An 18,098-nucleotide genomic window follows, 5' to 3' on the forward strand; every position below is an offset into this window, starting at 1 on the left:
GGATAAATCATATTGCCTGTAAATAAAACATGGCATCCATTTTGACTCGGGTATGAGTTTACAAAAAGGTGACATGAAATGGACAACTTATACAACAAGTTACACATTAATTATAAAATCATCTTGCACCAATTACCGTAATGTTTCATGTATAATGGGTAATAAGCGCCCCCAGAGCTTACCTCAAATTCTGCAAAACCCTTCTGCCAATGTATAATGCATTTCTAAAATGTATGACTTTCCTTCTACCGATGTGATCAAAAATTGAAGAATTATATGTACTTCGATAGCTTTTTCCAAAGTATTATTCTGATGCTAAGCATTTTATTTGCACACATAATTCTTTTTCATATGCCCGTTCTTATTTGGAAATTCACAGCCCTACTTTTACTGAATAAAATAAAATAAATGAAAAACAGTTGTGCTCCTATGTTTGATTAACCAAGCATCATTTAAACATGAATTGGGTACAAATATTTCAAGAAAAAATGAAGGGACGATTGACATTTAGTTTTATTTTAATGGGATTTAAATTAAATGGTCAAGCATTTCAGATCAGCATTATCATAGAACAAAGCATAACCATTCAGAAATTAAAAAAAAAAAATACAAATTCTGCCTGGGTATGTAAACACACTGTTCCCACCCCTGTCACAGTGGAATGAAAGTGTGGGCTCCACCTTATTACCTCGAGGTGGCGTTGGCATGAACATGTAGAGTTTTTTTATTACCTCTAGATGGTGGCAAGCGGCATGGTGAAGCAACTGATTAGACCGTTTCCCTCACAGTTTTGAGGACCAGGGTTCAAATCCAGGCCCTGCCTGTGTGGAGTTTGCATATTTTTCCTGTGCCTGCGTGGGTTTTCTACGGGCACTCTGGTTTCCTCCCACACCCCAAAAACATGCATTGATTGGAGACTGGGATCTCTTGTGCTCATGAATGACAACTGGTGCAACAATTGCTTTATTACTGAGAGACAATGTTCACTCGACATTGAGTACATCAGTGATGTTCAACCACTGTGCCATGAGACATTGTAAGATGTGTTGTGGGAAATTATTTAATATCACCTTATTAGCCTTATTGTGAAGGATGCAATACTCTTCTGTGTCAGTGGAGGGCAGAAGAGAGAAATACATGTTTGTAAAGAGAACAGAATTAGTGCTGTGTGACACATGGCAGTGTGCGATCACAGCAAGATGAGCAAAAGACAGTGATGGAGAAGTGTCTGAGAAGGAAAAATGCATGTTCCGAACTGGCTTCTCAACATAATTCTGACCAAGATGAAGGCCCTAGTATGAGAGGGCAATAAATAAATAAATAGCACAAGACAGAGAGCTTGAGGCATTACAGCAAAAGCTATCTTGCATTTGGATTTACTTTCACCAGGTATTCAATGGCATTGACTTGACTGTGCTTGGTGTGTGGTGAGAAGCTATCCAATAGTGCCATTGTGGCAATCAAGCTTAAACACCATCTAACAACGAAACACAATTCCGTTCAAAACAAGCCAGTGGACTATTTTGTACGTTTATGTATAAAGAATGAGAAACAGGCAGCTTTTTCTAAAAAAATCACAAACCTAAACAAGACAGCCCTCAAAGCTAGCTACCTTGTTGCTGAACTTGTAGCTACGTCAAAAAAGTCCCACACTGTGGTAGAAACATTAATATTGTCAGCTTGTAAAGCCATTGTAAATGAAATGCTCGACCATGACGTGTCCAAAGAGATAGTGAAAGGGACTCTCTCAGACAACAGTATTGTCAGACGTTTTGATGCTATGTCTGTCGAAAAATGTTGTTTTGGAAAGGATATTTGCCTTGCAACTTCATGGGTCAATGGATATTAGTGGACACTGTCATCTCTTGGCCAATGTATGTTTTGTGGATGAAAAAGTATGTATGTATGAGCTTTGAGAGAAACTTGAAGTTTTTCTGACAAACGAGCGATTGATTACTCAAAGCTGTTTACAAGTGATGAGTGGTGTCCAAAGATAGTATATCTGGCTGATATATTTCATATGGATGGAAACAAGGTCAAAATGAAAACCGGCTTATAAGCACTGATAAAATGAACTGACTTGGTTTAAAGGTGCAGCTCTGGCAACAGCGTGCAGCGTGGCATCCTTGAGATATTCCCTCTCGCCGAGAAACTGAATGATCGCAACACTGCTGCAATGTGCCAGGTGATTTACACACATTTGAAATTTCTTGAAGAGATGTTGTCATTTTATTTCTCTTCATAGTTCACAGAATACCTTGACTGGGTTAGGGACCCATACAGCTCAGCAGCTGTTGCTGGAAAGCACATGAGTTTAAAGGAGAAAGAGGAACTCATTGAACTGAAACAAAATTGTGGTTTGAAGCTAAACTTTGCTGATCTTCCTTTGAACAGTTTTTGGTTATCTCTCGTAAATGTAAAAAAATGTGCCGCTGCTCAAAAAAGGTTGAAAATCACTGGAGTACATGACAGGATGCTAACGCTGAGCTCAATCTCCTCCTGAAACTCATCAGTGAACATGAGTGGGCCCACCCTGAAGGCATTCAGATTAAAGTCAGGGATTTTAACAAGATACAACTAAAAACTGTACTCCTGAGGTTCCAGCAGCATGCCAAATGTCCAACAAGAGGTGAAACACTTTAGACAATGTGTTCTCCAACATTAAGCATGGCTGCAGAACCCCACCCCTCACACTGATTGGTGACTCAACCATATCTCCCTGTGGTTCATCCCTTCGTACACCCCATCAGATGCAGATCCAGGCACATCACAAAGACTGTAACAACCTCTGACCTTCAGGACTGCTTTCAACACACAGACTGGGACTTTTTTATACACCAAGACCTGAACAGATACAGGGGGGGCTGTGCTGGACTGTATCAAGTTCTATAGAGAAACTGTGTGTGAAGAACAAATAAGGTTTTTCCAAACCAGAAACCCTGGATGACAAGCAGAGTCCGCTAATTTCTCAGGGCCCGTGACACTGCCTTAAGGTCAGGTGACAGCAATTTACAGCACGGTTCGAGCTGAATTGAAAAAAGGGATAAAAACGGCTAAGAGAAGTAAAATCAGAATCAGAATCAGCTTTAATGGCCAAGTATGTAACAATACACAAGGAATTTGTTTTCATCCCAGTGACACACAGCTGCTCAAGTACCCCCCCCCCCCACACACACACACACACTCCCACCAAGTAACTCTCTACTCACTATACAGGAGTACGATGTGAGGCATGTGCTCCGGGGACTGAACACCAGGAAAGCTGCTGGGCCGGAGTACCAGGAAAGGTGCTCACATGTATCCACCAGCTGTCCAGTGTTCAGCCTCTCACTGGCCCATGCAGTCACACTTGTTTGAAATCCTCAACAAACATTTTCATCCCTAAAATGAAACCCTTAACTACCCTCAATGACTACCACCCTGTTGCCCTTGAATCTGTCCTCATGAAAGGGTTTCCAGAGGCTGGTTCTCTAGCACATCACAGACTGTCCTTCCATCTCCATCTCCTTCCACTATGTACACTAGGTGAATAGATCGACAGAAGACCTCATCGCCAAAGGTCTCCATGCTGTGTTAAGCCACCTGGAAAAAATGTAGGACACTCCTTGTAGATTAAAGCACGACCTTTAACACATCCTGGGTCTCCCTCCTCTGGATCACGGACTTTTTGACCAAAAGCCCCAGACAGTGAGAACTGACTCCCACATTTGCTCCACTGCACACTCAGCACCGGCTCACCACAGGGCTGCGTGCTGAGCCCCTCCATTACTGTCGCTACACCTTTGACTGTTGAGCCCAGTCCACAAAAATATCGTCAAATTTAACTATGACATAACAGTGGTTGGGCTGATCTCAAGGGGAGACAAGGCACCCTACAGAGAGGAAGTCCAGAACCTCACAGCCTGTTCACACAACAAACTGGCACTGAACACTACAAAAAGAAAGAAGGTCATTGTGGACTTCAGGAGGAACAGAATGGAACCACCTCTGCTCTTCATCAACAACAAGTGTGTGGAGAGAGTCCACACATTCAGGTTCCTGGGAGACCTGATCTCTGACGACCTCTCTTGGACAGACAACATCTCACTGGTCATCAAGAATCAGAATCAGCTTTCTAGTATGTAAACAACACAGAAGGAATTATCTATCCTCATTATCTATTGACAGGGAACGTTGCTTTAAAAAAAAAAAAAAAAACTCCCAGATGTGAAAAGTTGTGCAAAGGATAGAACTTTCTAGCATTGAGAGCTGTTTGAATGCCCATTAGAGTGATAGTACAATGCAATGAGCAACATTCAAAGGCTCATCTATTTTGTTGGAAATGGAGTGTAGATTTGCGAGATTAGTCGACGGTAGCACCATTCTGTGTCCTCTCCTGAAAAATTTCTTTTGGAATTTTCCTAGTGTCCCCCTGTGGCGTCTTCACCTCCATGCTCTGTAGAACACTGGTTCGGTGACTAACTAGGGGAAAAGACTCAGCGACTTTGCGAGAGTTGTTGAAAAAAAGTATGGGGAAGACTTTGATGGTTAACAAGTCATCTCTTGTGTACGTAAATCCAGAGATGACCAAAAAGCACAAAAATGTAACAATACTCGGGGGCACTGTATCGGGGTGACCACGAAAGTAGCAGGCGCCATCTTGAAGTTTCATCAGCGTCTCCCCTTGCAGGAAGTACTCAGGGAAAAAAAAGAGAAAAAACTTGAACACAAAGTTGCGGCTGGCATTCTACTGCTCATCCACCGATAGCCTGTTGACGTGCTGTCTCCCCATCTGCTACGGGAGGTCCACTGAGGCAGACAGAGCAAGGCTTGAGAGGACAATTAAAGCAGCACAGAAGAGCGTTGGCTGCCCTTTCCCCTCCATGGCAGACATTTACTCCTCTTGGTGCCTCAGCAGAGCTCTGAACATTATTAAGACAGACACTACACTCCCCGGTTTTCAACGGTTTGAGTTCCTGCCATCTGGAAGATGGTACAGATGTGCAAAACCAAGGACCAACAGATTGAGGAACATATTTTTTTTTTCTCAAAAAGCCATCACCATCCTGAACTCTCATGTTTCCTCTGGCCACACTACACATGTGCGTTCATCTGAGATGACACGCTGTGGCGACCCCGAAAGGGACAAGCCGAGGGGTTACAGTGATTTTAACGTCTTGAGCAATACATTTGATGCATTCTTTTTTACACATATATTTGAATTTTTATTCATATTTTAAATTATTTTTACCTTGCTTTTATGTAAGCACAAGAGAAGCTCTCCAATGGGATTGTATTATGGCATAATGACAATAAATGACATTCACTTAGTCAGTAAATAACTACATGTGACAATTTCTGTAGTATATATGGCAAACACACTATTGTGCCATTGGCAAATCAGTCTTCCCACACCAGACTTTACATCCGTGCAGAAAAAAAAAAAAAAAAAAAAAAAAAGCAGAACAAAAAAATGAAGTTATTCCATAATCATTCCCCCCAGTGATTACCAAGCTGCTCCAATGGCATGCTGGGGAAAGCTAATTAGCGCCACACAGCACTTTGCATTTGTGCTGAATGTATCCATGCTGCAGGCAGCCACCATTGGATTTTCCTACACACATGCACCTGGCCATGGGCACAACACTCACAGCAACAACAACCCAGATACACATGCACAAAATTGAGTCAATTACATTTGATCAGCAAAACACCCTCACACACCAACATGAAAACGCACACAATCATATCAAATTAAGATATTCCACATCATTCACTGGTTTGGAATTCTCAGGTGTTTATTGTATACGCCAAGTTGTCATTATCATTCAAAACTACCTATTGCTAAGATTATACTTGTAGTGTATATGTGGGTTAAATAAAATGCCATTAAATTAAAAAAAAAAAAAAGATAAGAAGGAAAGGTAAATTCTTGTGTTCACGTCCGGTTTAATCCTATGTTTTTCTTTTACTATGAATGATGATGAATGATGATGAATTAGTAATGTCCATTAAATTCAAACTAATTTTGTCTTGTAGAGGGCTCTGTAACACTTTTTTTTACATCTAACAATTAAGGAAAGTGATAAGAATCCTTTTTATCAGTCTCACAGTCTGAAGGTTGCCAGATTATATGAAATTTTAAATCCTACACATCAGAGATTCATTACTCAACTCAACCCACACAAAACACAACCAAGAGTGGAATTTTAGAGAATAATTAATGACATCTGCAAAGGATATAGAGGGTAAGACCCAAATACTAAATAAAGGAAATAACTTTCATAATGGTTGAAAGAAGAAAAGCAGGTATATGAAAGGGAAATAGAACATTGTGTGTGCTGTTTTAAAATTGTGAATGTTAGTGTTTAATGCGCTGAATCAGAATGAGGGAGAGGAAAGTTGGGTTTTCTGTGAAGCTAGAAATTTGCCCGAAATTAATAAACACTAATATTGTACAGCTTGGCAAACACTGAGTCTCAGACAGTGGTGTGTTACTCATGAATGAAGATCATCTGGTGGGTGGTGGCGGCTCTGTCTTATCTCGGGAAGCATTGAGAATGGTTTGATTGAATCAGATAATGGATGCAGAAAAATAAAGGTAACAAAAGAGGCACAAGATGAAAATTGTGGTCCGTCAAGCCTCCTTGGGAAAATATGACTCTTAGCAGCAGCAATCCTCACATGCTGGGGAGCTGGATCTCCATCACCAAGGCCCGTGGTTACCGAGCCCTGTGCCCGAACAATGAAAGTGCAGGGCGGGTGGCTGAGACCAACTAGTGGCTCGCGAGATGAGGAAGCCAGAACACAAAGAGAGAAAAAAAACAAAAAACAGAGCCAGAGAGTGGGACTCAGGTGTTAAGTAACCTGGGAGCGTGTCAAAGTCGACCAGACAAGACCACACAAATCACCTTGAAACCTTTAAAATGGGTTATAAAAATATAGATTACATTTGATACCCACAACATTGTATTCTATTTACTTGACTTGACTTATCAGTCAAGCATATAGGATGATATTGTCTTGGCAAATGAAACCTTATGGTTGAAACGACAATTCCCGAAATTATTCGAATTATAATAAACACTTTTACAATGAATTAAAGTGTGCGCGTGTATGTGTGTGTGTGTGTGCGTGTGTATATATATATATATATATATATATATATATATATATATATATATATTCTTATCTTAACATTCGCTTATATCCCAAATATATTCTTCCATCATTTAGTCTCACTTACTATATTTGTTTAAAATACATATTTTTCATCATTATTACTAAATTTATGTCATAATTATTATGAAATGATGTCTTTTTGGACATTTCGGTGTTCTTGTTAAACAACATTTATCATATAATCACATTATACTTACAAATGTGATTTCTTTTCACAATACTTCTCAGATTACATTGTCTTTCATAAAATCTCCATTTAAACCTACTAAATTTACTACTTTATTGCTGTAGGAATATGATGTTTTTGTCCTAGTAATATGACAACTATATTCAAATAAAAAACATCATTCTCGTAAAGTACTCTTCAAACTCATTACTCCTGTAAAATTACATTTTTCTTGAAAACATTTCCATTTAAAAATGAACCTGTTCATCAATTATTATAATTAAAATAACAAAATTCCAATTTTATTCTTGTACATTTAAAGCATTGCAATATTGTAAATGATGCTTTGTTTCTTGTAAAATGAAAACTTTTTCTCTACTTTTTAGTGGGTCCCCAATAGTTCATCACGGCAAAAACAAAACAAAACAAAAAAACAAAAACAATATTTTCTCACAAGACACACTAAGCGTGGGCTTCAAGTCTCTTCTACTTCAACTTGAACCCAAATTTGTCCCACATCATTAATTATTAAGCAGTGCTGGTAAATTGTTATTTAATGTTGCTCGTTATTCCCTCAGTATGCCAGGGATGTTTTTGAATAATCGAGCAGATGTTTCCATCCATTCAGCCAATATGTTGCATTAGTGCTGCACGCAGCGTCTGTTCTGTTAATCATGACCATGCTTACGGATCTGGTTAATAAATAGTTTTTAAACCATAGACATCGGAGAGTTTCATATTATTATGATGATAATTTACTCATGTTTTTTTTTTTTTTTTTACAATCTAAAATGTAGCGATACTAAGTCCGCATTTCATGACACTGACTACGCTGGTGAAGTGAGTGTTCAGAATGTTTTTCGTGTTCGTATTCACTCCTGAGAGACTTGTGTGTCCTTGGGATAGTGTGTGTGTGAGAGAGAGTGTGTAGCTTATTCCCATCATCAACCTCTTCCTCCCTGATGAGCCCATTACATACCCCAGAACTGCCACCCAGGCATCAATTCATCTGATTGACTCAAGTGAGTCAAATTTTCTTTTTCTCTTGTTCATCAATAATTGGGCAATCAGCCCCCTGAGGCATTTACCAGGCTCTACACTGATTCATGGGGATCCCGACATCACTTGCTCAATGTGGAAATGCACCTTTTTTCCCCCCAACCATTCTTGTAGGTTTTCCAAGGTGATAATGCACTTAGCAAACAATGTCAGTTGTGTGGTTCAAATGTTCTGTCACGTTCAACATGTTGCTGTAAAACAGCAATTTTATCAGTGGTGTAGCATCTTTTACGCCACATTAAGTCAATTAATTTTGTTATTAAATGATTTAAAAGAGGCATACTTCATTTGGGATTTTTTTTCCATGTTTTCCCCCATTTTCCAACCTGCTTATCCTCACAAAAAAAAAAATATATATATATATACATAAACACACATCACCTAATATCACACTTAATATCTACCTGTCATATTTCCATCCATCTATTTTGTTCACCGCTTATCCTCACGAGGGTCGGGGGGAGAGCTGGAGCCTATCCCAGCTGTCAACAGGCAGGAGATGGGGTACATCCTGAACTGGTTGCCAGCCAATTGCAGGGCACATAGAGACAAACAGCCGCACCCACAATCACACCTAGGGGCAATTTAGAGTGTCCAATTGATGTTGCATGTTTTTGGAATGTGGGAGGAATCCGGAGTGCCCGGAGGAAACCCACGCAGGCACGGGGAGAGCATGCAAACTCCACAAGGGCAGCTCTGGGATTGAACCCAGGACCTCAGAACTGTGAGGCCAAAGCTTTACCAGCTGCGCACCATGCCGCCCCTGTCACAGAAACTAAAAAATAATCATACTAATTTAGGGCAAAACCTGGCTAATTTAAGCACATCTGTTTTTGGGAGGAGACAGTCAGAATTTTTTTTTTTTTTGTTCTTTAGATGGCAGTTCTTCCTTGCAAGTAAATTTAGTCCAGATGAACTGTGAGCACAAAAATGGGATTTTGCTCAGCTCCAAGTGTGACTATAAAGATGAATTTCACTGTGACGTGACTTTCCCTTTCTCGGTCCCCCGCAGGAGAGTCCCCCTTTGCTCACTGTTAATTAAGGAACTGAAGTCCAACGGCAAAACAGACAATAGGACAACCTTCTCTCACATTCTGGAATGTGACACTTACCAGGCTGCAAGTATAAGAACACTGCAGTACATAATATTATGGATTTCAGATTTAATATTTTATACAAAAACGGTAGAAAATGTCAACATGGGTAAACATGCTGAATTTCTATGATTTCTAATAAATTGAGTTAAAAGACAGCATGGTCCAATTTCAGATCTCAAACTATTTCATCAATGTTAATACAAGCAGAATAAAAACAAATGAATTTTGCAAGAACTTGAGAACCAAGGCCAACAAAAAAGGAGTGTTAAGAAAGGTTAATAAAATGCAGTGGAAAGGTTAGCAAACGTAAAATTAAAAAAACAAAAAAAGGAGAGAGACTAAGGCCGTATTTAAATAGCAGGGATACAATGAGAAAAATGCCACTCCAAAACACAAATCAATCCATCCATCATCTGAGCTACTTATCCTTACAAGGGTCACGGAGTGCATGAGCCTATCCCAGCTATCTTTGAGAAGGAGGCTGGGTTAATCCCTGAACTGTTTGCTAGCAAAATATAGGGCACATGGAGACAGGCAACAGTCTCACTCACAATCACACCTATGGGCAATTTAGAGTCTCTAATTAATGCATGGTTTTTGGGATGTGGGAGAAAACTGGAGTGGCCTGAGAAAACCCGTGGAAGAACATACAAACTGTAAAAATTCAAGTACCGTAATTTCACATGTAAAATACGCACTCCCAAAATTGACCTCAAAATTCTGAAAAACCATTCTAATTATTTGAAAATGCATGGTTTTGCTTCTACTCATATGTTTAAAACAAAGTATTATCTGTATTTTGTTATTTTTTCAATTATTATTGGGAAGTTATATATAAAAAAAAAAATATTTGAACATGTAGCACTTTCTTTTGTATAGCTTGTATGTGTCAAACAAACCAGGAAAAGCTCATCGATGCTTTTAGCTCAAGTACACTTGACACGGTGGTTCAGCTGATAAAGCGTTGGCCTTACAGTTCTGAGGTCCCAGGTTCAATCCTGAACCCGCATGTGTGGAGTTTGCATGTTCTCCCCGTGCCTGCACGGGTTTCCTCCGGGCACTCCGGTTTCCTCCCACATCCCGAAAACACGCAGCAATAATTGGACATTCTAAATTGCCCCTAAATGTGATTGTGAGTGCGGCTGTGTGTCTCCATGTGCCCTGCGATTGGCTGGCACTAGGGATCGCAACCGGTTACAAATAACCGGTTATAAACGGTTTTCGTTTTTTTAAAACCGAAACCGTAATCGGACTTTTGAAATTGTTTAAAATTTCCAATCATTTTTTCCGGTTCCGGTACTCCACATTGCGCTATTTTTTCAACATCATTTCCACTTTTTTCAAGTTTCGCTGTTAGAGTGAAGTTGGACTCATAAGAACATTCAGTTAAATTAAAGAAACATCAAACATGGCATACAAAAAAAAAATAACAAAAATGTAACTTACATGAGTGTGTTGTTGAAAGCCACATTCAACAAGCTTGTTTGTCAATATTGTATACAAATTACTCCATTACCGCGGAGTAAATTAACGATCGATGGTGTATAGCGCCGGAGAAAAGGAGTCGGAGGCGGAGTGTCGGACACAGGAACAAAACTTGTTTTATTGGCAGATATCAAAACACTACTCGCATAACGGGGGGAACTCTGTGAACTCGTAACTCCGGAAGAGCAACAACAAAAACAGTCCGTGCGGAACCCCGCACCTCAACTCGAGGTCCCTCAGGTGAATTATGTAAACACCACAATGGTACCGGTTTTAAAGCCGGTTAATCGTTTTTTTGCTACAGCTGTTCGGTTATAACCGGTTATGAAAGTAAGCGTTTTTTTGCGATCTGGCAACCAGTTCAGGGTGTACCCCGCCTCCTGCCTGTTGACAGCTGGGATAGGCTCCAGCACTCCCCATGACCCTCGTGGGGATAAGCGGCAAAGAAAATGGATAGATGGACATTTGACTATTGTAATGGTCTTCTGAATGGGCTCTCCAAACAGACCATTAAACAGCTTCAGGTCATTCAGAATGCTGCAGCTCGGGTTCTGACCGGGTCTAAGAGGACAGAGCATAAGACTCCAATTCTAAAATCCTTACACTGGCTTTCAGTCACCTTGAGAATAGATTTTAAAGTTTTGCTCCTGGTCTATAAATCACTAAAAGGTTTAGCGACTCAGGTGAAATAGTGGTGCGCAGAGTTCAAAACAAAACATGCTGAAGCAGCATTTAGCTATTGTGTAGCAGACAAAAGGAAATTGCTAAAAGAGGTGACGTCAGCCCCAGTGTGTATGTTTTTAAATCCAGGTTGAAATCTTGTTTTTCTCGTGCATTTTAGAGTATTTACACCTTTTGATATTTATTGCACTGTATGCTGTTTTAAATTGTACTTTTATTTTTCATTTTTTGTATGTATTTTTACTCTCATTTTTATCTTTATTTTTTATTTTTTTCCCATTATATTTTTTTCTTTGCATTGAAATGCTTTTAATCATGTAAAGCACATTAAGTTGCACCTTGTTTATGAAATGCGCAATACAAATAAATTTCCCTTGCTTTCTTTTAATTTAATTGCTCATTTTGTGATTCACAAACCTACTTTCATTTAGCAAATGAAAAAACACATAGTGGTACTCAAGTGTTTAATTCCCCAGGCAGAATTTGTAAGATGTGTACAATACTTTAAAGAAAACATGAAGGACCAAATGAAACACATGCAATTTTATTTTCATGGGATTCAAATTAAGCTGTCAAGCATTTCAGAAAAGCATTATCATAAAACTGTCAAGCATTTCAGAAAAGCATAATCCATAAAACAAAACACAACCACAACAAAATTAATGATGGTTGTTCTTCACTCATCAGTTGTATTAAAAAAGAAAAACAAACATTAGAAAAATCCTGCCTGGATGTTTAAACCTATGAGCACAACTGTATAAAAGTCATATGTACCATCCCATATCAGGGTGAAAAGTGTAGGCTTCACTTTTTTTTATAACCTTTAGGTGGATGTGGTATATTGGAATGAAAGTGTACAGTTTTTTCATTACCTGTAGATTCAGCCATCCATTTATAAATTGATTTTTTTTTATCCTATACCTATGAGTAATGTGCACTATTGACTTTGATATTTTGTGCTAGATACATGGTTATTAGTCAACTTACTTTGCAGAGGAAGTTGATGTTGAATCCAAATGTCTGGGCGTTTCTGGAGCCCGCATTCATGTAGTTGCCGACCAGCAGCACCAACTCCAGGAGCTTCCTGAAGCCTTCACTCTTTTTCACTTCCTCGCAGGCAAATGTCACGTTCATGATGTCGGGTCTGATGTTGCTCACTTGCTCCTCAAAAGTCAGCTTAAAAAGGATGCCATTGAGACGCGGCCGCAGGAGCTTTACTGAACTCATCTGAAAACAGATCCAATATTACAAATAACTGTTAGGTCATCCATGGTTAGGGTTACGAGACGCTGGAGCCTATCCAAGTTGACTTTGGGTTAAAGGCGGAGTACACCCTGAACTGGTCACTTGCGAGTCACAGGCCATTACTGAGTGGGAACTGAACCCACGCTGCCTGCACCAAAGTCAGGCAAGTGTATCACTACACCATCGGTATTAGGTGTCAATAATATACCTATTAAGTGATTTTTTTTTCAGATTAAAGTGCATCCAGAAAGCGCTTCACTTTTTCCACACTTTGTGTAGTTCAAGTAATTAGCAAGATAACGGAAGAAAATATAGTCGTTCAAGGCAACTTTTCCCATCTCAGAGAAGCTGTTTCATTAGAACCGTGGATGAGATGTTTGTCAAAGACACACACACATCTTCACAACTTTAACTGATTCCTATATAATAAGCTTTAACGTCTCTTATTTCCCCGGAGAACTAAATAGCTGTGAAGTAAGAAGCTCCTCCATCAGCACCGAGGTATATGATCACCAGATGGGTGAGATCATTTGGGAAGGCTGCCACCCCCAGCGCTTCATTACACTTCACTAAAAGACAGAGGCCAAAAACTTTCGTTGAGTTCGGAGGAGGAAATTAAGGCGATGGGTTATCACCTTCCTTGTACCCTCGGGTCCAACGTCTTTATGAAAGAGCTTAATGTGACTATCATTGTGGAACGTTTGCCAATGAAGTTTCCCAAACTGGAGGAAATACAATTAAGCGTGTGCATACATACACATTTTTCACACAACTTTAAAAGGTGTGTCCTCTAAACAATGTTAAACATGTTCTAGTAAGGATTTGTTCAAATCAAACAGATGCATGTAATGATGTGTTGTCGGACCATGTAGGAGTTCGACTCACCACAATGCCAAACTGTTCTGACTCCACGAGCTCTTCATATTCACTCTTGAGTTCAGCTAGCGACGACAGCTCGTTCTGCTCCGGCAGGTTTCTTATCAGGTTCTGCACACAAAAAGGATCAACATCATCTCAAAGGCAAGGATCCGTTCCGTGCATTAAATCAACTTACCTTCTTCAATGTTTTAAAATGTAACAGCTTTGTGATATCGTCATAAACACTTCTCGACATCTGACATTGCTGAACTTAACATACAAAGAATATCTAGAGGGTGTCCCATAAGTCTCCGTATGTGGGAGACATAATACATTCCATACATGTATGGTTCTAACATATATTTATTTATATTTTAGATAACACAAAGAATGCATTTGAATAAAGCGCAATGAATTAAAATCATCCTGATGGCCGGTTTAGCAAGTAGTTGGTTGGAAGCGCATACGACAGAAAACATGGGACAGGTATCACACGCACGACAATGTGGTGAAACATTTTATCAAGTTAAAAAAAAAAAACAGCAAATGTTTTGGATCAAGCAAGATGTGTTCAAAGACAGACAGTAAAAATCATTTGTCAAATGTTTATTTTTCCTATGTATGGAGACTTGTGGGAAACCCTCTGCTTGTAACTGTGAATGAAAAAGAGATATGAACAAGATGGGCAAGTTCACTTTCTGGGCAAGAGCAAAAAAAAAAAAAAAAGATAAAATAGATGCTATTCCAGCGAACACTCTACTTTGCTTTGAAGTGTGAAATGCAGACGGAAAGATGATGTTGCCGATAGAAGACATGAAGATCATGGAAAAAGAGGCCATGTTTTCTCTGAAAATGGTAAACAGTTTGAAAGGACGCCAGCCAAGTGAACAGTTTACAGTGAGTTTTCACATGGGCCTGATCAACACATCACACATGAAATGACGAAAGAACAACAATAAATCCTTGCCCCTTTTTTTAATGATGGTTTTGGAATGGTACAGCCAGAAACTTAATTTAAAATAATTAGAAATGTTAGTTGCAATGAATTAACCCTTGCACTCCTGCAAAAATTGGATGGCTCAGCAAATTATGCCTCTTGGAGAAAACCAGAACATTTAGAACAAAGTTAGTGGATCGAAACATTTTTGCCATTCGGGGGTTGTTTTGGATATATTCAGAAAGTGTCCATTTTTTTCCATGTCAATGTGAATGGTACAGTTACCATTTTTTTTTTTTTTAGAGCCAACCCAAGGATCTTTCGTATGTATATACAGTGCCGTGAAAAAGTATATGGCTCCTCCTGATTTCAGTTTTTGTAGCATTTTTATCATATTAAATTTCAAATCATCAAATCAATTTTAATAACAGTCAGACAACCCAAAGAAATACAAAAGGCCAGTTTTCAAATGAAAATGTAATTTATCAAGGCGCAAAAAAACAAACAAAAATCCAAACCTTTCTGGTCCTCTGTGAAATTATAATTGCCCCTGAAACTAAGAACAGTTTGTGCCACCCTTGGCATCAATGACTGAAATCAAACGTTTGCAATAATTGGTGATGAGTGTTTCACAACGCTCTGGGGGAATTTTTGTCCCAACTCTTCTTTGTAGAACTGTTTTCCATCATGAACTGCCCATTTAAAATCAGACAACAGCATCTCATTTGGATTTAAATCCGGATTTCGACTTGGCCCCTTCGAAACCTTAATTTTGTTTATTCTGAGCCATTCAGAAGTGGATTCGCTGGTGTGTTTCGGATCGTTGTCCAGCTGCATGATGCAAGAACGCTTGAGTTTGACGGTACGAACTGATGCTGGTTGTTCTCCTTCAGAATTTTCTGGTACACAGCACAAATCATTGTTCCATAAATCACACATTGTCCTGGTCCTGAGGCAGCAGGGCAGCTCCAGACCATCACAATACCAGCACAATGCTTCACTGTTGGCATAATACTCTTTTAATCAAATTCTGTACCATTTAGTGCAAGATGTAACGGGCCACACACCTTGCAAAAAGTTAATTATTTTGATTCATCAGTCCACAGAATGTTTATCCAAAAGTCTTGAGGATTATGAAGATGTTTTTTTTTTCCCCAAATGCGAAATGAACCTCCGTATTCTTTGCTGACAACAGGGTTTTTCGTATGAGAACTCCTCCATGGATGTCATTTTTGGCTAGTGTCTTTCTTATGGTAGAGTCCTTAACTGAGGCCAGTGACCTCCTGGATGAGTTGTCATCAGAGTCTTTGAGTAATTTTAGTTGGCCGTCCACTCCTGGGAAGGTTTGCCACTGTTCCTAGTTTTCGCCGTTTGTTGATAATGGCCGTGACAGTGATTTGCTGGAGCCCCAAAGCCTAGGAAATTGCTTTGTAACCTTTTCCAGACTGATGGATTTCAATTACATTTGTTCTCATTTCTTCTTGCATTTCTTTGAATCGTAGCATGATGCATTGGTTCTTCAGATCTTGTAGCCTACTTCACGTTCTCTGAAGGAATCTATTCAAGTCAATTCTGATTCAACAAGTATGGTGGTAATCAGGTTTGGGTGTGGCTTGTGAAAGTGAACACACCTTTCCAGATTTGTGGCCACAGTGACTTCGTGATCTAACAAGGGGGTGAGAAAAAGGTTGGGATTTTTTTTTTTTTGGGCCTTAATAAATTGAATTGTCATTTAAAAACTACATTTTGTATTTCCTTGGGTTGTCTCTGAGTGATATTCATTTTGGTTTGATGATTTGAAACCTTTGTGTGTGATAGATATAAAAATAAAAATAAAAAACAGAAACAGCAAACCTGCGCCTCATGCGGGCTGATTATCCTGTGTATTTATATGACCCCGATTACAACTGATCGCCCCCTGTTCCTGCTCTGTCAGCGACCGGTCCGCGGTCGCTAACCGTACCTGCTCTGTCGGCGACGGGCACGCCCATACGTTCCCGTCTAGGAGGTGGCCACGGTGCCACCGCCTTCTCATGTTGCTGTCCAGGAGGAGGTGGAGTTGATGATGCTGCCTCCGCCTTTTCACCTTCCTGTCCAGGAGGTGGCAATGGCGCCGCTGCCTTCTCTCGTTCCCATCCAGGGGGAGGAGGTCGCGATGTTGCTGCCGCCGCCTTCTCACGTTCCCGTCCAGGAGGAGGTCACGATGTCGCTGCCGCCTTCTCACGTTCCTGTCCAGGAGGTGGCGACGGTTCCCCAGCCGCCTCACATTCCTGTCCAGGAGTACCAGCAGCAACCGGTCCGCGGCCGTCCCACGCCCTTGTCTCGACGGCGACAGGAGCTGGGGAGTTCTGTGGAGCCACTCCGGAGCTGGAGAGACTTCGTGGTGGCGGTCATGGCTCTGGTCCTTCTCTCCATCATCCTCTTCGCTCCTGATGGCTCCCAGCCGCTTAATGACCTGGCCTCATTGGTGACCAATCCGCAGCTGCCTCCTGACCAAGCCTCGGTGGCGACCAGTCCCTGGTCGTCTCACAACCACGGCGTGGGAGGGTCTCGTCTGGAGCAGTTGCTTGCCTCGGTCTGGTTCCTACTTCGCCGTTTGGTTCCTCTCAGAGGTCGTCCGTACAAATCGCCCCGTGGGGACACTGGTGCTTGGCGTCCGGGTCGTCCTCCTGACCTGTCCACCCGGACGCCTTGCGTTTGGTGGCCTGGATGGCCCTCCTCCGGACCCCCCTTCCGCCCACCCCTGCCTGTGTTAATTATTGTCTGTTTCTTTCGTTTAGGCACGTCTGGGAGCCGTGCCTTTGAGGGGGGGTGGGGGGGGGTACTGTCATGATCCTGCCGCTCCAGCCCGGGCTATGCAGGTGCCCACGAGGTTGCGCTGATTGGGAGGCGTACATTTGCGCCTTATGTGGGCTGATTATCCTGTGTATCTATATGACCCCGATGACGACTGGTCGGCGCCAGGTCGTTGAGCTTCATGTCCCGTTCGAGTTCTCCCGTATCCCTGATCGACAACCTGTGTGTACCGACCTTCCCATGTTCTCCGACCAATCCCGTTAGCCTGACTCCTTTGACACATCTGCCTGCTTTGATCGTTCTCCCCGTGTACCGACTCCTGCCTGCTCGCCCACCTGCTCTCTTCGCCCGACGTCCCAACTACCGCTGCTGTACCTGACTGCCTGCCCGATCTCCGACCACGGAATAATAAACGTTTCCCCCCGAACTACCTTGCATCTTCCGTGTCCTCCTGCATTTGGGTCCTACCTCCGTTCCGATGGGTCGTGACACCTCCCAAGACTATTTAGTTGCCATTCCAGAAACAACCACACTGGTATCTTGGGCCACTAATGATAATGTCACTATTCTTGCCTTGCGGGGATGGAACGGTGTAAAATACGGACTAAATGAA

The 18,098-nt window shown here is 41.0% G+C and overlaps 1 protein-coding gene across 9 annotated transcripts in view; it reads right to left on the reverse strand.

The window, feature by feature from the left end:
- diaph2 (diaphanous-related formin 2) overlaps positions 1–18,098 on the reverse strand; it is a 468,029-nt gene that overhangs the window by 163,630 nt on the left and 286,301 nt on the right. For all 9 annotated transcript variants that reach the window (XM_061834220.1, XM_061834223.1, XM_061834222.1 and 6 more), the window contains 2 exons: positions 13,780–13,881; positions 12,637–12,876 (listed from right to left, as the gene is read on the reverse strand). In XM_061834220.1, coding sequence (XP_061690204.1) covers positions 12,637–12,876; positions 13,780–13,881 — 342 coding nt within the window. The remainder of the gene's footprint in view (positions 1–12,636; positions 12,877–13,779; positions 13,882–18,098) is intronic.

This window comes from Syngnathoides biaculeatus, chromosome 11 (genome assembly GCF_019802595.1).
Source record: "Syngnathoides biaculeatus isolate LvHL_M chromosome 11, ASM1980259v1, whole genome shotgun sequence".
Lineage (NCBI taxonomy): Eukaryota > Metazoa > Chordata > Actinopteri > Syngnathiformes > Syngnathidae > Syngnathoides > Syngnathoides biaculeatus.